Source organism: Vanacampus margaritifer, chromosome 8 (genome assembly GCF_051991255.1).
Source record: "Vanacampus margaritifer isolate UIUO_Vmar chromosome 8, RoL_Vmar_1.0, whole genome shotgun sequence".
NCBI classification, from domain to species: domain Eukaryota; kingdom Metazoa; phylum Chordata; class Actinopteri; order Syngnathiformes; family Syngnathidae; genus Vanacampus; species Vanacampus margaritifer.
The window spans coordinates 20159805-20182057 of NC_135439.1; the positions used below are offsets into that span (position 1 = coordinate 20159805).

The 22253-nt window shown below is 42.7% G+C and overlaps 2 protein-coding genes and 3 non-coding genes across 7 annotated transcripts; 4 read left to right on the plus strand and 1 right to left on the minus strand.

Annotated features, from left to right (window-relative positions):
- The first annotated feature begins 69 nt into the window (after positions 1-69).
- On the plus strand, positions 70-18564 carry stimate (STIM activating enhance). 3 transcript variants are annotated; one of them, XM_077574102.1, is made up of 9 exons: positions 70-244; positions 767-951; positions 3259-3307; positions 3447-3542; positions 4107-4228; positions 4930-5042; positions 6910-6987; positions 9045-9188; positions 17322-18564. In XM_077574102.1, exons 2-9 carry the CDS (start codon positions 888-890, stop codon positions 17433-17435), a joined length of 780 nt encoding a protein of 259 aa, XP_077430228.1. In that variant the 5' UTR covers positions 70-244; positions 767-887; the 3' UTR covers positions 17436-18564. The 3 variants fall into 3 exon arrangements, with proteins under 3 accessions (XP_077430228.1, XP_077430226.1, XP_077430227.1); XM_077574100.1 differs by having other exon boundaries at positions 70-951; XM_077574101.1 differs by lacking the exon at positions 17322-18564 and adding an exon at positions 9271-14580 and having other exon boundaries at positions 70-951.
- Positions 15491-15563, plus strand: trnar-acg (transfer RNA arginine (anticodon ACG)). Its single transcript has one exon. It is a non-coding gene; the product is annotated as a tRNA-Arg (tRNA).
- Positions 15829-15901, plus strand: trnar-acg (transfer RNA arginine (anticodon ACG)). The gene has a single exon. It is a non-coding gene; the product is annotated as a tRNA-Arg (tRNA).
- Positions 18565-19644: 1080 nt separating the features above from the next.
- mustn1b (musculoskeletal, embryonic nuclear protein 1b) lies at positions 19645-21929 on the plus strand. The gene is made up of 3 exons (XM_077574103.1): positions 19645-20080; positions 20165-20288; positions 21513-21929. Exons 1-3 carry the CDS (start codon positions 20072-20074, stop codon positions 21623-21625), a joined length of 246 nt encoding a protein of 81 aa, XP_077430229.1. The 5' UTR covers positions 19645-20071; the 3' UTR covers positions 21626-21929.
- Positions 21118-21189, minus strand: trnae-cuc (transfer RNA glutamic acid (anticodon CUC)). Its single transcript has one exon. It is a non-coding gene; the product is annotated as a tRNA-Glu (tRNA).
- Positions 21930-22253: the final 324 nt, after the last annotated feature.

Here is a 22253-nt window from a genome sequence, read left to right on the forward strand (position 1 = left end):
GTCGACCTTTTTGACTACATTTCCCACAATGCATTTCGCCGATGCCCGGGACACGTGACTGTTCCGTCTGTCAACATGAGTGGGCACTGTGCTGTGTAGGGAAGCTGCGGGATGCAAGCGAGTCATGACCTGCAATTTTTCATCTCGGTCACCCTTTTAAGAACCCAAAAATAGAGTGCTTTGTCGTCATTTAAACGACGCAGTGAGCGGCCAAATGCCTTCGACGTCTTCAGCAATAAACGGGGTTTGTTGTTTTAGCCTAGCATTGTTGAATAGTTAGCTTGAAAGCTAAGTAGTTAAGCTAGTGAAGCAGCATCACTAGGCTTGTCTCTTGTGTAAAAAAATATATATATATTTTTTTATATGTCGCACATTTTGATAAATTAGCTTTTTGTCGAAACAAGCATGATTGCTACGTTCCAATTGATCGATTTCAGCTTGGTGACTTACTCGATTTGCTGACTGGAGTCAGCAGATGTACGCCGAACCTTTTTAAGTTATTAATGTCCCAGAACGACGTTTATATAAAAGTTCCTGGCCCCACTTTGAATTTAGCAGTACATAGTAAATGTGTGAAGTGGGAAAATAAGTATGAGAGATCTCCATCTCTCCCACAAGGCTGTCCTATTTACTCCATCGATTAGCTGACCATTATCTGCTGCAGCCGGAGGACAGAGCTGTCCACGGCCTGTGAGCAAGGAGAAACCTTCCGAGGCGTTTCCCCTCCGTGCGTCTGGTTCATACTTTTTCCAACTATGGTCGATAGTGGGCTACACACACTGTCCAAGCAGGGGGACGTGGCAGGACTGTCTGCAGTGTCCTTGAGCAACACGTCCTCGGGCCCGAACCCTGCTAGTGATACCAGGGGTTGTGAGAATGGCGCCCTGATGGACTCGTTTGGGATCTTCCTTCAAGGACTCCTGGCTGTTATGGCGTTCAGCATTCTCATGCGTGAGTACAACCACACTTGTACATCTGACTCAAGCTATCCTGTCCAGAAGTGTGTCACTGTGTTTGAGAGGAAAATCCTGTCATAGAAATTTAATTGAGCCATTCCAAGAGCTGGGACATTGTTCCACTTAGAAGATTTACATGCACCATTGCAACCTGCCAGATATGGTTTCATCCTAGGCTAGTACAGCACATCTGTGCCATTAATCCGTACAGCAAAAAAAAAAAAAACACACACACACACACAAAAATCATCAAACAGCCATAGCCTGCTTAGTTAGATAACAGGGACATAGACTATAGCCTAACAGGTTGTAAGTAAAATTGCATTTTGTCCTATACTTCCACCTGTTATTGACTGAAATTGATGCCCACGGGCTCACTTTGCAAACAATGCTTCATGAAGCACTGCGGCTTTCCAGCCAATTGGTTTGCACATGGTTCAAGGCTTCATGGTGCTTCATTTGCTCTATGGCGTCATCAAGCGGTCAAAAGGCCAAGCAAGGAAATATGCAGAATGAAATAAGATAGTAGGCTAAACTGTGGCAAGATGCCCATTAAGTCTCTTTGCAGTAGGTGAGTAGGGCAAATACGGCATAAGTAAGAAACAATCGTGAGTACAATGTTTATGGGTGTAAATAAGAACGAGCTTTAAAACGGCCAAAATCTAAAACGTGGATCAAACCAAGGACACAGTATCTAAAAGAGCAATGCTTTATCAACAGAGCCAGCTGAACAAGATGCATGACACCTTGCAGCAAGCAAAGATAATTTCATACAGTGACTACACGGGTCAAAATTAAAAGTACACACAAATTCTAATCCGCGAGTACTTTTAAGCACAAATATTATTTTCTCGCGCACAGAGTGACTCTTTAACTCGCCAACTTATTTGAAGCTCACAACAAATGCTGACAAAACCCACAAAGCGGCACGAGGTCTCCAGTTTTATGAAGCGTTGAATGGACTAATGATATCACCTGCACAATCCGAGGCTTCGTTTGTCATCAATCACATGATGTAGTGGCAATCCACTGCTAAAATGCCGCCTGAGGGTTTTGAAGTCATTTCCAAAACCAATGTCCACCATAGAGGTGCGTTTTAAGTTTATTTTGTCAACTGCAAAAGCTTTAAAAAACAAAACAAAGACATGCAAAAAAAAAAATGCTAACGGTGCTTTCAAACGGTCACATGCACGCACTGACGGTTGAAAAAGTGTGTAGCTTCCTTGCTCAAAAACCCTAACTGGGCACACCTGTGTCTTCCTTTTCTAAGCTGACTGGTTGATTACTTTACACCCCACAGGTGTGCAGGTAACCATAGCTTACCAAGTGCGTCACCAAACATTCACACATACATACAAGACCACACACAAATGCACAACAAGTGTAAATTGGAACTGACAGCTCCGATTTGAGGCTTCGTTTATCGCACCCATTCTTGCTCGATACACACACCGAAGCCTCTGCACCTTTTGTCACATCACTAAGGATTCAACGAGCATTATGTGAGCTTGACACAGAGGTTGCAGTTATGCTTTGGGCCATAGGGTGGCAGTCACGAGTAAAAAAAGTGACAAACACCACAAAGCTCGTTTAATTCTTATTCCAAAAGCAAAACATTAATCATAATACTGTGTTTAGACTAGTGGGGACACATAGAACTTATTATTGCGAAGAAAATTTTTGACTGGACTCCCGCTTTAAATCTGTCCTAAAAGACTGAAGAGCAATTTCCCGGTAAGTTCTCCTCTCCAATATATCAGAGCATTGAGGCTGAGAGTGCTGATATGAACAGAGCTGTGGTTCCATTGGGTCAGTGTCTGGCACGGCACTGACAGCTATGTGACTTAATGAGCTTGTCCCGTCACACTGTAGCCTCTTGTAGAGAGAGCACTGAGGAATGTTTCAGTCTGAATTTTGCTCCAAGCAGCAGTGTGAGCTGGCCGTTTACTGTGTGTGTCTGTCCGTGTGTGAAGCCTTCTCACATCACGGCCTGGGAGTGTGCTGGGTGTGTTCAGTTTGAACGTTGTCATACTTCTTGCTCACAAATGACAGCACTCTAGGATATGTATTTACTATTTAGGTACCTCTGCTCTAAATGGTCTTTGGGTACAAATGCAAGTGTGAATTATTTGTCTATCCGTGTGCTCTTCAATTGGCTGGCGACCAGTCCTGGCTGTACCCCATCTCTCGCCCCTGGGTCCAGCACATTTATGGCCTTAATGAGGACAAGCAATATAGATACATGGTTTGATGATTTGCATCATTACACTAACGTCATCCTGTCTGTTTCGTTGGTGCACAGTGAAACGCTTCCGGGAGCCCAAACATGAAAGGAGACCCTGGAAAATCTGGTAAGTTGTTGACTATAACAATTCCTCTGCCATCGTGAAATGAGGCCACATGTATACATACCACTATCATTCTAGTTCTGAGATTCATAATAACGCACCCACGCCAACAAATATTTTTTATTGTTTTATTATTTTGCAGGTTCTTGGATACTTCCAAACAGGCTATTGGGATGCTCTTCATCCACTTTGCTAACGTTTACCTTTCAGACCTTACTGAGGAGGATCCCTGCTCGCTGTGAGTCACCCCTTTTCTTTTTAGTAGTATGCTACATTGTATTGTAAAATTGTGTACATGAACCCTATAACGCCAAACGTATCATATTAAATACAAGACATTTTGAGTCCTCTATTTCATGAGAATGATATATTTTTTCCCAATCAAAACCGTGACGTATATGATCTGACACATGCATTTCACGGATAGTCCATTAGAGGGCAGTATCGCCCACCTGATGGCTTTTCCAGCGATCTTGCAAGATCGCCCCAATTGAGAAAGGAGAGACACCTAAACTTATTAATAGTGGGAAATATTCTTTCTGATTTTTGGAAATACTAATATGTTTGCTATTTTTGACAGTTATAAATGTACAAATTTAAAGCATTGTGACAGGATGTATCAAATATGACACAAATCAAAAATCATATGTGGAAGTTGATTTTCCCCCCAAAAATTTATATTTACAAAGAATCAGAATTTTCTCTCATATATTTCATGGTTCAGGCTTTATAGGGTTAAGTGCACGTCAAACGTCATTCTAGCGTAGTTAAAGGCACATTGGAACTAACTGTTGTTTCGTAGATACCTCATTAACTTCCTATTGGATGCCTCACTGGGCATGTTGTTCATTTACGCTGGCGTACGAGCCGTCAGTGCAGTTGTCGAGTGGAGGCAATGGGAGTCTCTTCGCTTCGGAGAATATGGTGAGGTGTGTGTGTGTGCGTGGGTCTGTGTGTCTATTGTGTGTGTGTGTCACCCAACACCTTCCTTTAATGCCATTAATGTCCAAAGGAGGGCAGCATTAAACACGATTCCAGTCTTGCAAAAGCACATGGAATCGAATGTCATACAATAAATACACCTCTATGAAATAGTCATTTACAGTTAGTCCAATCGTAAGCATGTTTAACTTGAGATTTATGATGAGCTCTGCAAAATAGCCTCTGGACCATAAATGTATGTCATAAATGGCAATGACAAGAATGGCGGCAAACAGATAAAAAAACAACTTCTTTGGAGTGGTCTGTCTACTATTTAATTGAAGATAAAGACAATAATTAAATAATTTTATTAATTACATTATTATTAATAATTAAAAATAAATAAAGACAATCATTAAGTATTTTTTCCCCAGTACAGCATACTGTAAATCTTCATTATTTTTATTTGATTGTTTTACTGGTGAGGTGTTTTTCAGACCAATATTAACTGTAATAATGACTTAACTATTGTAAAAGCATCTATTGGCGATAAACTGATGCACATTTCAACAAAAAATTCACATTGCATCATAGCTGTAGGAATGGAAGCTTGTTTTAAGTAGGCTGCACACATGTACCTGGTTACTGTACCTTATTGTTTTTTTTTTTAATTGTTTTTTTATGTCCTTCTGTGTGGTGTTTAGGAGAGCCTATACAATGCACGGCATGGTTGGGTCAATGTATTCTTTACATCCTCATCATGATGTTTGAGAAAGTCCTTATCATGCTGGTCCTCCTCATTCCCCAATGGAAGAAGGTCAGTATTTGTTATGATAAACAGTTGTGAAGATAAGAAATGCATGTTGTGTTTAAACACTCTATGTGATGTCTTCTATTTTTTTTAAATTTAAAGTACACTTGAATTTAATTATAGGAGCACTGTTGATGGTTTGTAAAAAACTCAATATGAAACTCTTGATGCCCGTCAACAATCCTGTAAGTATAAATAGTCGATCCTTTTTAGATCATGTCAATGACCCTCAATTTAATACTCAGATCTATCATCTCGTAATGGATTCCGCATATATATCTGAAGTAAGAGCGTGTGTAGTGAGTGCTTGGGCAGCTCAGTTTATTCAATCGCACTTTTCATCTTATAATTGTATCACCTTCATCCAGAAGCAGGAGCGCTGCCAAGGATTTGGGACCCCGTAATATAACTCTCACTTAGCCTCCTCCCAGTCAAGCTGCTAATGGAGGATATTTTTTTGGGGCCCTTAGAATCATCACACACATTTAGTGGCCCTGCCCCAAGGTCATGTTGTCACTTCTATGTAGGTTTGTTTATTTAAAGAATTACGCAACCACTTGCCCGGCTTTCATGGAAAACGACCCAAGGAGGATCCCATTAGATTTTGGGACCGGCCCCACCACCACCAGACCTGAACATTTCTCAGGCAATATTGCATGTTCTTTGGTTTAGGTGTACACACTACAGACTGCCCTTTGACTGAGCACACACTCGACTTTTTCCAAAGCTAAGAGCTCAGTGAGAAGCAATCCGCCTTAAACAAACCACCTCAGTCAGAGTAAAGTGGGTCACTCATTCTTGTTCTCTTCCCAGTTACTTACCTGGCTGTCAACTCATACTTGAACTTTTGGCTCATTTAACATCACGAGAATGTTTTTTTATGAAGCTTGTGTCACACAGTTCGAAGGTTCATGGTTCAAATCTCAGCGGCGGCCTCTATGTGTGTGCTGTGGGTTTTTGCAGGGCACTCCAGCTTCCTCCCACTTTCTAAAAAAGATTCTAGTTGCCTATTGGTTTGTTTGTTTGAACGGTTGTATGTTTATATGTGCCCTGCGATTGACTGGAAATCATTATCTCTATTTACTCATTCACTGCCATTGACGGCTATAAATGTCAAAAATTCATTCTAACTATTTCTATTAGTTAAATTTTTTTCCACTTTTGTTAACAATTGTATGAAACCTAGAATTTGTTTCTGTACATTTAGAACAGATATGAAATTTGTGATTAATCTCGAGTTAACTAGTGAAGTCATGCGATTAATTACGATTAAGAACTTTAATCGCCTGGCGCCCTAATCTTTTCTTCTTCTTTTTTTTATTAATTCACTGCCATTGACGGCTATAAACGTAAAAAATTCATTTGAACTATTTCTATTAGTTTAACATTTTTTTCCCCACTTTTGTTAACAAGAAGATGAAAACCTATACTTTTTTTATTGTACCTTTAGAACAGATGTAAAATTTGTGATTAATCGTGAGTTAACTAGTGAAGTCATGCGATTAATTACAATTAAAAAAAAATAATCGCCTCTGGCCTTTAATTTTTAATAATGTTTTTTTAAATGAATTTATGGCAGTAAATGAGTTCATTTCAGCAATATGAAGCTACTAGGTGATAGTATATCTTTAAACAAAACACCTTCCTGTTCTTTCTTCATTACAACATCTCTCCTGTGTGGCAATGAAAATGTTAGTTAAAGCCTTTCCTGTGCGTGTAGAGTTCTTGAAAGTTTTATGACAGTGTCAAGCATAGTTCATATTCGGCCCATAATTCCAGATTTGGCACCCCTGCATTAAATGCTGTCTATGTTTCCTGTTACGTGTGTATGTATGTTTGCTATACAAGTGTATGTGTGAAATGTGCGTTGCAGTTGGCGCTCCTCAACCCCATTGAGAATCCTGATTTGGAACTGGCCATCGTCATGCTCATCGTTCCGTTCTTCGTTAACGTAAGTGTAGCTCTTCTCTTATAGTTTGTGTCTGCACGTTGCTCACGTGTGATGTCTTGCTACCACCCATCACTTATTAATTAATTCACTGCCATCAACGGCTATAGACGTCAAAAGTCATTTGAACTATTTCTATTAGTTTAACATTTTTCCCACTTTTGTTAACAGGAGTATGAATACCTAGATTTTTTTTATTATATTAGAACAGATAAATTTGTGATTAATCGTGAGTTAACTAGTGCAGTCATGCGATTAATTACGATTAAAAAAAATTATTGCCTGATGCCCCTAATTTTTAATAATCTTTTATATAAAAAAAAAAGATTATTAAAAAAAATTAAAGATTAATCACAAATTTTATATCTGATCTAAATATACCCCAAAAATCTAGGCTTTCATACTCTTGTTAACAAAAATGGAAAAACATGTTAAACTAATAGAAATAGTTCAAATTAATTTTTGACATCTATTGCTGTCAATGGCAGTGAATGAGGACATTCAGTAATCCCTAGCGCCATCTTGTGATGAACTAATAATTGATACGTTTTAAAAACGTTTTAAAAAAAGTTTATGTGAATAGTATGCAAAAAAAAAAAGTTATATTGCATACACTTTTTTTGATATACATATATAATCATAGGTCTACTAATTCAATTACATGGCTGTAGTCTCACTTTACTAGGGACGGCAATATTGTGATATCGCGATATTGAAACTACCACAATATCGTCGTGGTCATGTCACATTATTAAAAAGAACACAGCTGTTAAAAAAGTCAGGTTGATTTTTATTTGTGTCATTGCAAATGTGAATGATAATTGATTGCTTTGAATTCACTTGGACAGAATGTTTAATGATAAAGGCTACTTTTGTCACTATCCCATGGAGGTCTCAGAGAATGTGGGTGTGCATTTAGTCCGCAGAGGTGATGCGGGGGTGGATTCGCTCCTAATGACATCAAAAAGTGCCAACAGCTCGTTTGCTCAGGTTGGGAGGGGCTGGTGCTTGGAGAGCAGAATGACCTAGAATTTCTCATAGAGGGGCGAATGGAGGAAAACACCACTTCGGTGATGTTTTTGGTGAAGCATTAGCATTTTAACATGGCTAAAAGCTCCCAAAAGCTTATTTTTCACGTTGCTGTCCCTTTCAAATCCACGCTAATTGTCAGATGAAGGGGAACGTAATATGCTTGTGAAGCGAGTCGATGTGTGGAGGAACTCAATGTGTGCGTACATTAGCAAGTTAGTGCCTCAATATTAAGTCTTATTAGATTTTACCTTGTTTATATGCATTGCTGTTATGTACAAAAGCACAATATTATGTGTTTTTTTTTTTTTGTATGACCTCATTGTGATCTTTTTGCATATCGCTAACCTCCCTACAATATCATGATGTTTGGCTATCGCTACACCCCAACACCTTACTAGAGCTTCCATCTTCCTGCTACGGATTCCCAAAGGACAACTTTGCGAATGTAGTTAGCCAGGGCGGTGCTTGCAATGAGTGTCGGACCCAATCAGAGATGGGTAATCTACTGACATTATCTACTTGAGTAAAAGTAAAATAACTTGTGTAAAAAAACAACTTTAGTTGTTATTATCCTCTGTAGTGACGGCACGCGCGTATTGCCTTCATATTTTTAGGTTGTTCTAAATCTAGCCAATTGCACGTCATGTCATAGAGCCAATCACAAGCTTGGATGTAAGGGACCGTGTGTAACGCTTCATATGGTTGGCATAGTCAGGAGACATTGACGCTGCTTTTTCTTCCAGGTCAAGTATTTTAATTGATTCCATGCATTTAGTAACAACCTTGTTTTGAAAATGTATCGAGTGACGCTGTCACTCGTCGAGATGCTCGTTTGCTCATGCAAAATAAGAATTAGTGGTAGGCTTGTGAAAGGTGGTCTCTCTGAGCTACTGTAGTGTGCGTTTTCCTGCGTGCTTTGAGCACTAGATGGTGCTAAGGACTACACACTGGGTCTTTAGGGGGGAAAAAGTGCAATTTTTGTAAATGATACAAACCGCTTGATGAGACCATCCACTTGTTGTTCACAGGCCCTCATGTTTTGGGTGGTGGACAATTTCCTCATGAAGAAACACAGAACCAAAGCGAAGCTTGAGGAGAGGGACGAAGACTCGCGAGGGAACGGCAAGGTGCGCTACAGACGAGCTCTGTCCCACGACGACTCGGAGTCAGAGGTTGGTTTTCCTCGTGCGCTGTCAAGGTGCTGCTCTCTTCAGCATACACTGAAAGGCTAGAAATAAATGTTTTTCTTTGCAGAGCAGTTTTGCTTAAAATGACTTCATTTGAGGAGCACATTTCTAACTGTCAAGCTTTTTGTTGGCAGCTCAATCAAAGGGAACTGAAGCAAGGGTTTTAAAAAAAAAAATACAATAAAAATATGATCATATAAAGAATGAACTATCGTTTTTCGTTTTTCTAGAATCAAGTTTTTGTTTGTTTCTTAAATTCACATTAGGTTAGGGTTCGGGTTAGGTCTAGCGTTATCAGCTTGTATCTTTCCTAAACACTCCACAGTTTCTTGAGGGTGGAGAGTGAACGTCATGCTCGTCCTATTAGACATATTGTGTGTTAGCGAGCGCACGACGTAATTGGGATAGAAACTGGAAAAAACAAGAAAAGGCCGGCTTCGAGCGCAGCCCAAGCTCCAGCTCAGACTCCAAGAAAATTGAAAAAATGAAGAGTTTATTCAAGCACACGTACTCGCACAAGTTTGACACAAAAGGCTGTTACACTTTAAGGCCAACGGTGGCAGTCGTGAGAAAAACCGTGACAAATTCCCCAATGCACGTTGTAATGTAATGTTATAAAATAAAATATATTAAGAATTATTTTATTTTCTGTACATAAATCTTAAAAGAAATTCAAAATAACAAAAAACTTTACTATTTTAAACTTTTTTCTGCTAAATTTAAAGTAACACCGAATCACCCCATAACAAAAAATATAACAAAACATGAAATAAAGTGTTGGAATCTCAGTTTTACAAGTCAATGTTTATACTCTTTAACCGCCAAAAACGTCAACTGACGTTAAGGACACGCCCACTGTATACCGCCAAAAACGTCAACTGACGTTAAGGACACGCCCACTGTATACCGCCAATAACGTCAATTGACGTCAACTGTGTTTAGTTTGTTTCTTAATGAGTAGTGCAACGTCTTGTGCAGCGTTGCTTTGTGAATGGGGTTGTGAAAATCCCAAAACACCCACTAACTACGGCCAGCAGATGGCAGCATTTTATCTCTTTTCAATGGGCCCCCAGGTATAGAAATACATGAAAACATGGTGGATCTTAGGAAATAGAACGTTTTCAAGGATGATGTAAATGAACAAAGCGTTTATCACATTAAATCTAATTCACAGGGCATCACTAAACAAAAAATATTAGTGTCAAAGTCACTGTAGTGCAGAGAAAAAACATTTTCAAATGGCAATTACTAAAGAACAGAATAAGGTAGAAACATACTTTTTTTTCCAATGAAAAAAATGGAATCCAATCTTTTCATATGGTATCCACCATGTTTATGTAGTCATAGCACACACGTTTTTTTGATAATGTTTGGCAGTAAAAGAGTGCAAAGGTGAGGTGCAAATTATAAATTTTGACTTCAACAAGCTCTAATTTATCAAAGCTGGAAAAGACTATTGTATCCATTTTATTTATCGAACGATAGTCGTTCTAGTAGGTAGTGCTGAAGTGAGAAGTGGGAATACTCAAAACTTTCACCCCTTTTCTTTATTTAAAGTAGTGTGGCAGTAGTAAGGAGCGTAAACGACTGACTGGAAAACGCGTCTTTATTTACAACTGCCAACAACAGAATGGCGAATCTTGCGCCAACAAACATTTAATCAAACACGCCCCCTGCTGTATGCCTACTGGGTGAGAGGCATGGTCCTAAAGTCCACCACACAGCCCCCCCGAACACCCAGAAGAGCACTCAAAAGGAAAACCTCACAGGGGGCTTCACCAGCCTACCACATCGATTACGCAGCCCATCTCCAGGCGGAGCAGGTGAAACCTGTTGAGCAGGGGGGGAGGCGAAAAAGGAGCAGGAGAACACTCAACATCATCGTGCGGAAACGAGGCTGGGGGCTTCGGATGACGACCACGGCGAGGGACCCAAGCTGGCAACGGCACCTCGCCTACAACCAAATGAGCTGGTTTGAGCCTATCCAACGAAACAGACTCCCTACGCCCACCCATATCAAGCACAAAATATTTAACCCCATGCTCAAGCACCCGAAACGGGCCGTCATACGGTGGCATAAGGGGCGACCGGTGGGCATCGTGGCGCACAAAAACAAAACGGGCAGAACTGAGTGTCGACGGTACAAAAACCTTAGGAACACAGTGGTGAACCGGTGCAGGAGTCAGGGGCATCCCCGACAGAAAGGGCCGCGCGTCGGGACCTTCGGGCAGGAATTCACCCGGGACGCGAAGAGGCTGACCGAACACCAACTCGGCCGGGGCGGCGTTAAGATCCTCTTTCGGAGCCGAACGCAACCCGAGCAAAACCCAAGGAAGACGATCGACCCAGTTATCGTCGGAAAGCGCAGCCCGCAGCGCGGCTTTAAGCGGCCGGTGAAAACGTTCACACTACCCGGTGGTAGGCAATAGTGCGGTGTACCTGCACACCCAAGGACTCCGCTAAGGCAGACCAAAGTCCCGACACAAACTGGGGCCCCCTATCCGAGGTGATATCGGACGGCGTGCCAAAACGCGCGACCCAAGACGACAGGAACACGCGGGCTATGTCCACCGAAGTTGTGGAGGACAGGGGGACAGCTTCCGGCCACCTCGTGGTCCGATCTACCATAGTGAGCAGATGCGTAAAACCCTGCGACGGAGGAAGAGGGCCTACCAGATCAACGTGCACGTGGTCGAAACGCCTAGCTGGATTCGGAAAAGGTTCGAGGTCCGCCCTGGTGTGCCGGTGAACTTTGGCACGCTGACACGCCACGCACGCCGCCGCCCACTCCCTGACATCCCTACGCAGTCCAGGCCAGACAAACTTGGCACCAACCAGCTTGACCGCCGCCCGGACGCCAGGGTGTGGGAGGGAGTGGATAGAATCCAAAATTCTCCGATGCCATCCCAAAGGAACCACAGGTCGAGGGCGGCCTGTGGACACATCGCAGAGGAGAGCGGGATCGCCTTCGCCCATCACCACCTCTTCAAGTTTAAGAGCCGTACATGCCTCCTTGACGTTGCGGATGTCAGGGTCGTCGGACTGTTCTGCAGCCATCTCGGAAAAATTAACCCCGTGCTGGACCGGACATACAATCGCGCGCGATAAACAATCAGCCACAGGGTTACACTTACAGGCCACATGCCGAACGTCTGTCGTGAATTCGGAAATGGCCGCCAAGTGGCGCTGCTGGCAGGCTGACCACGGTTCAGTAACCTTTGGCATCGCAAACGTAAGCGGCCTATGATCCACATAAGCCGTGAAACGGCGCCCTTCCAGGAGGAAACGAAAATGTCGCGTCGCGAGATACAGCACCAGCAACTCCCTGTCAAAAACGCTATACTTGCGTTCGTTATCCCGCAACTTACGACTGAAAAACGCAAGGGGCTGCCACACATTCGCCACGAGTTGCTCAACCACTCCCCCTACAGCTATATCGGACGCATCTGTAGTCAAGGCCACCTGCGCAGTGGAGATCGGATGGACGAGGAGGGCCGCGCTCGCGAGGGCGTCCTTAGCTTGCTGAAACGCCTGTGCCCGTTGCGGAGACCACTCGAGGGGGTCTTTAGCCCTCTTGTTCCTCAAGGCACTGTAAAGAGGCTGCAGGAGGTGGGCTGCACGCGGAAGGAAGCGGTTATAAAAATTAACCATACCCAAGAACTCCTGCAGCGCCTTAACCGAGGCTGGGCGGGGGAAATCAATCACTGCCTGTACCTTGGCAGGTAAGGGAACTGCACCCTGTGCCGATATACAGTGTCCCAAAAAATCAATCTCAGTAAGACCGAATTGACACTTAGCCGGATTGACGATTAGGCCATGTGAATCGAAGCGCTTGAAAACCTGCGTTAAGTGCGACAGATGCACCTCCGGTGAAGGACTGGCCACTAAAATGTCATCAAGATAGACGAACACGAAGTCGAGGTCGCGCAAAACACAGTCCATCAATCTCTGGAAAGTCTGTGCTGCCCCCTTAAGGCCAAAAGGCATGCGCTGGAATTCGAAAAGCCCAAACGGGGTTATCACTGCCGTTTTGGGCACGTCTACCGGCTGCACAGGCACCTGGTGATAGCCACGGACCAAGTCCACTTTAGAAAAAATTGTGGCGCCAGCCAGACGCGCGGAAAAATCTTGAATGTGTGGAATGGGGTAACGGTCATGAGTAGTAACACTGTTTAGCCGACGAAAATCACCGCAAGGCCGCCAGGAACCATCGCTTTTAGGCACCATGTGTAAGGGCGAAGCCCACGGGCTGTTAGAACGCCTCACAATCCCCAAACGCTCCATTGTAGCAAACTCCTCCCGCGCAATTGCTAATTTGGCCGCGTCAAGTCGGCGCGCGCGGGCAAAAACGGGCGGGCCAACGGTGGGGATGAAATGCTCCACCCCATGCTTAGTATCGGCGGTGGAAAAGGCGGGAGTCATCAACGACGGAAAATCAGACAGCAAACGCTGATAAACGTCGCCCAATGCCAAAAAATTTGCGTTTGCTAATGGTCCGAGTCCCCCAGCCTCACATGGGAAAGTGGCGAAAGAAACAGCGTCAATCAAACGGCGGTTAGCAACATCAACAAGCAGTCCATTTGCACACAGAAAATCCGCGCCAATGATTGGAACCGTGATCGAAGCAACAATAAAGTTCCACTGAATCGCGTCCATGGAAGCACAAAGTCACCAGCCTGGAACCAAAACTGATAATGGGTGAGCCGTTAGCTGCACACAGGGACGGTCCGCTGCCACTGGCCGCCTTGTCCGCGGCGGTGAGTGTAAGCAGGCTAACTTGCGACCCGCAGTCCACCAGGAAACGTCTCCCTGATGACGAGTCTGTGATGAAGAGCAGCTCGCTTTCATTGCCGGCGCCCACAGCCGCTATGGAACGCCGGCGTTGGAGTTTCCCGGAGCCTCGAAGGTGCAGGGGGAACACAACGCCTAGCCTTCACGCCGAACCGCTGGTGGAAGAAACAGAGGGCCTTATCGCGCCGCTTCCGTGTCACCACTCCGGCCACCACCGTCGGGCCCGCGTCCGGCGTCTCCTACAGGAAGTGATCGGCTGCCACACTTTGCACGGCGAGTCGTCTCGTAGCCAGCAACACTCGATCCGCTTCTTTGGCCAAGGCCCGATAATCGCGGGACGCCAGGCAAGCGGAGTTAGCCAACACCGCGCGTAGTGTAGGCGGTAGCTGTCTGAGGAAAATATGCGGGAAAACAAATCCGCCTTCATCCGAGCCTAACAACGACAGCATCCTGTCCATGAGGTCCACTGCTGTGCCATCGCCCAACCCGGGCAGGGAAAGGAGTCTGTCTGCTCTCTCCGAGTCCGACAAACTGAACCTCCTAAGCAGAAGTTGCTTGAGCGCGGCGTATTTCCCGCTCTGCGGAGGCGCGCAATAGCTGCATAGCACGACGTGTAGTCAGTTGGTCGAAGGCCGCCACGACCATGTAATACCTTGGCTCATCAGCGGTGATTCCTCGTAAGTGGAAAAGCGCTTCAACATGCTGAAACTACGAGGCCGGGTCGCTCTGCCAGAACTCCGGCAGCCTCGCGGTAGCGGCGACGGCTGAAAGTTGCGGGAGTTGGGGCGACATGGCCGAGGAGGACACCTCTTCATCCGCTGTTCGAAACATTTTCAACGTCAGGGTCACCAATGTGGCAGTAGTAAGGAGCGTAAACGACTGACTGGAAAACACGTCTTTATTTACAACTGCCAACAACAGAATGGCGAATCTTGCGCCAACAAACATTTAATCAAACACGCCCCCTGCTGTATGCCTACTGGGTGAGAGGCATGGTCCTAAAGTCCACCACAGTAGTCCAGAAAAACGTTCTGTTTTAGAAACGTGACATGAAAAAAACAAGTGTCATTTGTGTAATTGCTCACAATAATAAAATGATCATGACTTGATTGCGAGCAGTTTTCATTACTGGTAACACAAGCAACCTGAGTTAATGTAAAACGTATTTATAATGACACAAATAGCCAATATAAATAATATTGTAAAAGAATAATTAGTGAACAATGAACCAAAAGAGTGACAAACAGCCACGATTAGACCGCAATATTGTTTTTAGGCTGAATGGTAAACTATTTGTTTCCATTCTTGTGTTTGAACTTACTTTGTCAACCAGTTCAGGGTGTGTCTCGCCGATTCTCGCCTACTGCACAATTTAAAACAGCTGGGATAGTTCCAGCATACCTGCAACCCTTGTGAGGAGAAGTGGTTCTGATGATGGATCATAGCTACTATAAAGTTCCACTGGATCTTGTAGTTTTAGTACCTAGGAGTCCACAGGGCCAGTGGCGCAATGGATAACGCGTCTGACTACGGATCAGAAGATTCTAGGTTCGACTCCTGGCTGGCTCGATGTTTTTTTATTCATGTTAAAAGTCCAAATGAAAAAAAATGCAATTTTCAGGTGAGAAGAGAAATTTGTCACACAGTCAAAAGTTGCCCATCTAATACTGAGGAATATAATATGTGTCACATTGAGCTGTGTGTAGTGAACATGAGCGTGAATGCTCAAAGAATTGCACACAAAGGGCTGCTCTCAGAGTGATTCACTGCCTCTATTCATGGGGGGGAGGGGCAGCTTTTTATAATTCACACAGTTGTGCTTGAAAGAAGCACAGGGCCAGTGGCGCAATGGATAACGCGTCTGACTACGGATCAGAAGATTCTAGGTTCGACTCCTGGCTGGCTCGACTTTTTCATTTTCTTGTGGGAGCTTTTTTTTCCTGAACATGGATGTTTTTTGGGTAACTTTCCATTACCAAATGTAATTTAAAAACGGTTGGGTCAAAAATGAATCCTATTTGGATCAAAATGGACCGACCCACTACTTGGGTCATATTGATCCAGGAAATTGGTTCAAATTGACCCAAGTAACGTGCAAGTGTAAAAATATGTTTAATAATCTCCATCATCTTTTCTCTCTTTTTATTATACTTAGTGATAGTATATTTAACGTGTCAAACATGTTGATCAATGATATTGTTTTGATACAGATGATCTCGTCTAAAACAGACCCAACGCTGCCATCTGCTGGTCTTTTTTTTTCTTATTTTGTTTACTTATTTTGTTTTTCCCATCTTAAAGAAACTATTTAGTGCCATCTAGTGGTGCTAATAATTCATCCATTTTAAAAACCCACAATTAATTTCAATAGTATGCAAAAAAAAAAAAAAGTTCTATCACATCAGTGTACATTTTTTTTTATACAATCAAGGTATAGTAATCGCTAATTATTTTACATAGGTTGCGCGTGCCTTACAGGAGACTGACATGTTTCTGCTGCGGATACCTCAAGGAGAAGAACTTAGCGAATGAACTTAGCGAATTAGCCTGTGGTGGTGGTTGCAGCTTGTTTCGGACCCAATGGTTGGTCCGCCGCTTACCTTCCACAGCAGCTTGTCTTCCTCTACTTTGCTCTTGCTAGCTTTTGCTATTTGCTAGCTTCAGACTTACCGCTCTTGTTAGCCGCTCCAGCGAGTCCTTGCTAGCCACTACTGCTCGCTTGCTAGCTTACTAGACATGCAAAGTGGGTCTCTCTGAGGCACTGTAGTACAAATGCTTCAAAATGCATGTGCTTCAAACTTAAGTACAGGGAGTCCTCAAGTTACGTCGTACGCGAACAGACGTCCATCAGCAGGTTCGGCTCGCCATCAGGCGCATCACATGTCCGTGTTTAAGATTGAATTAGCTCCGCTCTGCCGTCCGTCAGCAATGAATGTCCGTGCGGAAAACATGAAATAATGATTCCGGCTCTTCGGGGCCGGGCAAATATGTTTTTTTTAATTACTGCACAAAGTATTTTAATGTAAATATCGACTTTAGCAGGGAAATCCGTCTTAAGTCGAAATTCGGGTTGCTTTTCTAGCATAGCCGTAACTTGAGGACTACCTGTAGTAGTTGACGACTATTGCCGTCGCTGGCACTCCACGTTAGGATTCCCGTTGATGACTCTCGATTCCACATCAACCGTGCTCAAAGTGTTTAGAGTGGAATGCAAGTTGAATTCAATCAATCATGGAATTCAATCAACATTTTCAGAAAAAAAAAAAATTATGTGAAAAAGTTAGATGAACGTGACTTGGCAATTCTCCTTTCATTCCTTTTTTTAAGATCCTCTTCTCAGCAGACGACGAAATGGACGAGTCGGACGAGGACGATGTTCGTCGCCTCGCGGGTCTGAAGACAGTAAAGAAGAAGAAGCTGCGCATGGGGATCCCCGTTTGAGCGAGCTCCTTGATTAAAAACTCGTCCAGCAACGTAACTTCCTTCCCCGCACTTCCTCCACAGACTAAACATCCACCTCCTCAAAGACCCTTTCAAACATAGGAACCCCTTTAATTGGCAGTCTCCAATAGCCTAAATGACTCCTGCGGGTTCAACACATTTTGCATTTTGACATGACATACCCGAGTGTGTATGCTGTGAGTATAATCGGCAAATACGGCACCTGACGCCGGTCTTACGACAGTGTACGGCCACAATGCAAATGCTTTCTTCCTCGTCGTTGCGTATTCTTGATTCCATTTGTGGTCTCATGTCGATGTACCACCATGGACGTGCACATGTGCTCGTCAGCACAAATTCCACCCTTCGGCAAATGATGCTCATGCCGGAGGTTGCACATACAGTAGAGGTATGCCGTTGGATTAACTTAAAAAAAAAGTCAGAAAGTCCTTAAATACTGCAACTCCACTTTCGTTTGTTAGTCCCTGTCTAAATGTTTTGTGTTTGAGTCTCCTGTATTATTTTTCATACAGGTTTTATTTGTGGGCCAAAAGATGGACTATGCTTTGCTCCAGAAGTGTTCTTGATCCCATCATTTTCTTGCACAATTGATCACAGTGACATTACCAGCAGATGTTTTGTTAGTTTGAGTGATTTTTAGTATTTTTTGGGGTCATGACGGGACATTCGTGAGACTCTGATTTTAAAGAATGTGACATGCATAGACCTCAATACTGTTAAGTGACTGTGGACCAAACAGTTGGCAGAAAGGCTGTTTGTATCAAATATTTGCCTGTACGTGTTTGCAGTTGACGTGAGTGATGCAACCCTTTAAAGTAAACGGAGCGAGATGTTTACTGTGACTGTGATGATGCAGCAGCAGCGGAGGATTTCGTGGTAGCATGACAAAAATGATTTGAAAGGAGGGAAATCTTTGGAGCATTTATCTCAACCGTGACAAGGAGATGCATTCTGAGAAGGAAAAAAGGTTGCGAGGTATTAGAGAAGATTTTCCAATAAAGAATGATCAACTGTGGCACAGTTGTGCTAATATTAGCGCATCCTCATGCTTGCATGGTATCTGAGGGTTGCTGTGATGCGTTTGCAATGAAGACATTTCAAGCCTTTAGTTTTTCTCTGCTATTGTCCTCATCCACATTATTATAAATGAGTAAAGTCCGGGCTTTCTTTTGCAAAATTGAAATATGCGTCTAATCATTGTCAAGCAAGGTGTGGTTTAATGATGCATTTGAGGAAAGTGGGAAGTCGAATTTTTCCGACTTCATAACAGGAAGTGCATGGGAACGCCCCTTTCAACTCAAATGTACACACAGGCCGTGAACGGCAAAACATCACTTTGGGATTTTAAACATATTTATATATCTTTATTGTAACTTTAATGTAGTTTTTTGATATAATCAACTTTATTTGTAAAGTGATTTTAAAAACAAGTGTTTACAAGGTGCTTTGAAAACCCAGATCATTAAATGCAAACAACTATAAAACAGAATTGACAAATCCTTTCATACATACACACATAAAAACAAGTAGGAGGGAAACCTAAAGGCAAGGGCAATTCGAGGCAAGACAGGAATCCTACAATCCAACTGAGACCAGGAGGTGGTATAGTGTAAGCAATGTAAAACGGATAATTCCAAAAAATAAATAAAAGAAAATTAAAATTAAATAAGAACCCCATGATTAAGAAACAAAATATGAAATTGTCAAAAATTAAAAGCCAGTCTATAAAAGTGGGTCTTCAGAAGTGACTCAAAAGAGGGAACAAAATTTCTCTCACATTCAGAGGAGGTTGTTCAGCCATCTTTGTTGTTTACATTTGTCTCAAACGCTTTGCGGTCGGAACTGCGGGATAAATCCGACTTCCCACCTTCCTTGAATGCAGCATAACCAACGACAAATCTCAGTTTTTACTTCCTGGTAGCTGCTACATCAGCACTTCCACATATGGGCACCCTTTTGCCAGACAACTCTTTCACACTTATCAAGTGCAGTGTGAAAAGTGCATTAGACTAGCTGGGAAGTGGTTCAACTGCCTTGAGCCTGTATCCAACTGAGGAATGTTTGCGAAGCAAGCTAATGTTGATTTCTCATCAGGATTTGTTCAAATGTTGAAACATTCTCAAAACATTTGCCAACTGTTTTAGTGTTGTTTCATTCTTTTCAACAAAATTTTCAGCATGTTCTTGAGCGAAGCCTAACGAGGAATCAACATTCACTACCTTCTCAGATGTTCGCCCTTGAGTCAGGTACAGACTATTTAAGTGAAGTAGGCCTTAATTTTGACTAAGCATTGTCATACGAATTAGTGCCATATAAAGCACTTGATCTCAGCCACAGTGAGAGTCTTGAGAGATGGTGAGGGAAGACCAGCTTTAGTTTGGCCTGTAAGATCATCGTACTCTACTGAAGACTCATTCCAGCTGCTCCATCCCTCACATCACACCTAATAATAGACTCTGACAACAGGCACCAATAGACAGGGAGGGGGGGCAGAGTCATTCACTGTGTCTGTAGCTGGACTATATATATCACGTCAGGCTAGCAGGGGGTTAAAGACACACCCCAGGCGTGGAGCAGACACACTCAAGCAAACCGACGCAACAACTTGGAGCAACATGTCACAGGTAAAATCATTTCAAATGGACTTTTAATCATTGAATATACACTGTTAGCATCGTTATCCCCGTCTGCTCTTCGGTCCATCCTAGCCAGACGAAGTGAAAAAGAAGAAGCGTCCACCCATGAAGGAGGAGGACCTGAAAGGAGCCCGCAGCAAACTGGGGTTGAAGGGTGAAGTCAAGAGTAAGACCTATGAGGTCATGGCGGAGTGTGGTAAGTCACACGGGTTGTTTCTTCCTCTCACGAACGTCATTCAAATGGTGTCACATTCACAAACGTAGACTTTTCCATTGCAACAAATCTACCAACAATGTTTCCTTCTAAATGTTATTACTTCTACCCAGGGGGGGATTTTTTCATCAGTGTGTGTTTGCTCATTTGTGCAAGCTTCCTCCAGCGGCACGCAAAGTTCAGTAGTTAACCACCCAGCCCTGCATGCTCTTGCCTCCCGCCAACGCATTTTGAGATATCAACACTGATTTACAGGATGGCTCAATATTATTCCAGATCAACACACGATGACATAGCGCCAAGGGCAAATCGAACAATGTGTGCCCCAAACCATAATCCAGTGCTCATCCATCATATATATTTAGCCCGATCGACCACATTTGGGCTTTCACAGCGCTGTTGATTATGTATGTTAAAATATAATTTTAACATTGTCTTTCTCATTTTTACAAAACTACTCACAACTATATATAGTATTGTATTGTTACAATAAAAAGGAAATAATAGTCAAAGGGCATGGTGCTTGCTTCCATTACAACTCTGAAGTGAAGTTTATATTAATTATTATTATAATTTTCTATATAAAACTACATGTTACAACATTTTCTTAGATGCTGTATGTTTCCCCCGATGCAATTCTGGTAGAAATATCAAATTGCAGAATAGACTATTAAACAATACCATAACACATACTATTGTTGAAATAACGATTGTCTCTGTCAGTTTTGTCTTGCTTTAAATGGTAAATGTTTTTTGGAAAAGTGGGAGGAAAAAAGCGCAATACTCCAAAAAAAAAAGAAAAAGAAATGTGTTCCCTGACCGGGAATCGAACCCGGGCCGCGGCGGTGAGAGCGCCGAATCCTAACCACTAGACCACCAGGGAATGTTGACTATACGCCACCAAATTCTCTTTTTGTTGTAATGATGACAACTGACTAGTAAATGTATATGGTCTCCGGGTATTTTAACAGGTGTGTGTTTGTTTTATATAGGGCCTACTGTAATTTTAATGCTGGGCACGTTTGGTATCTTTGCTCCCTCCACCGAAAAATCTGCACTTATATGTTCAAACAATCCGACGAGTGAATCGTTCCAACGGACCTCTAATTTGTTTTTCATGAACTTTCAACTTTGTCCACTCACAGTCTCACGCCACCTGAATTTGCTTAACGGTGTCATGTACCTGTTTTTGTTTTATTATTTCAGAGCGGATGGGGAAAGTAGCACCATCAGTGTTTAGCAACGTCAGAACAGGAACCGAGACATCCCTGGCCATGCCTCCTACCAAAGCCCCGGGAGGCAGCGTGTTTAACAAGTAGCACCATATTGCAAGATTCATTTGTGACAAAAATCGGTGTACTTAAGTCGTTGATTTTTGACAAAAATTTACGTTTAATTTTTAAATATTGCATCTCCCAGAAATCGTGGGCGCAACACGAAGTCTGTGTTGACACGATGGGAATTTATTCAAACAGTTGCACTTTGCAATTGACATTGGTGAATAAGCCAAATGTGCGTGACTCATATTGATGTGCTAATCAATGCCTAGAAGTAAATAAGTAACTTTTTTTTCAGTTTTTAGTTGTTGTCTTTTTCTGGTTTACTAAATAAAAAATTGTGACTTAAAAACTCATGTTTTTCCCTTATTGGTTACAGTGTAATAAACATCACTCATTGGCTTCTATGTTACCCACAAGTACACACTAGATTACGCAATACCCCGTTGCATTATGGGGCGAAAAATGAAGAACCTAAATCATGCACTGCAGACATAATACATTTTTAAATGTTATGAAGAAACAACATTTTTTCTACTTAATTTTTAAAATTACCAATATTGAAAAATGAAGTAGAATTCAAAGAATTGGTAATGTGGCTGAAATGCCTAAAAAAAGGGGTTTTGTTTTCACTCGCGCATGCGCAAATAATACCCCGTGGCATTATGGG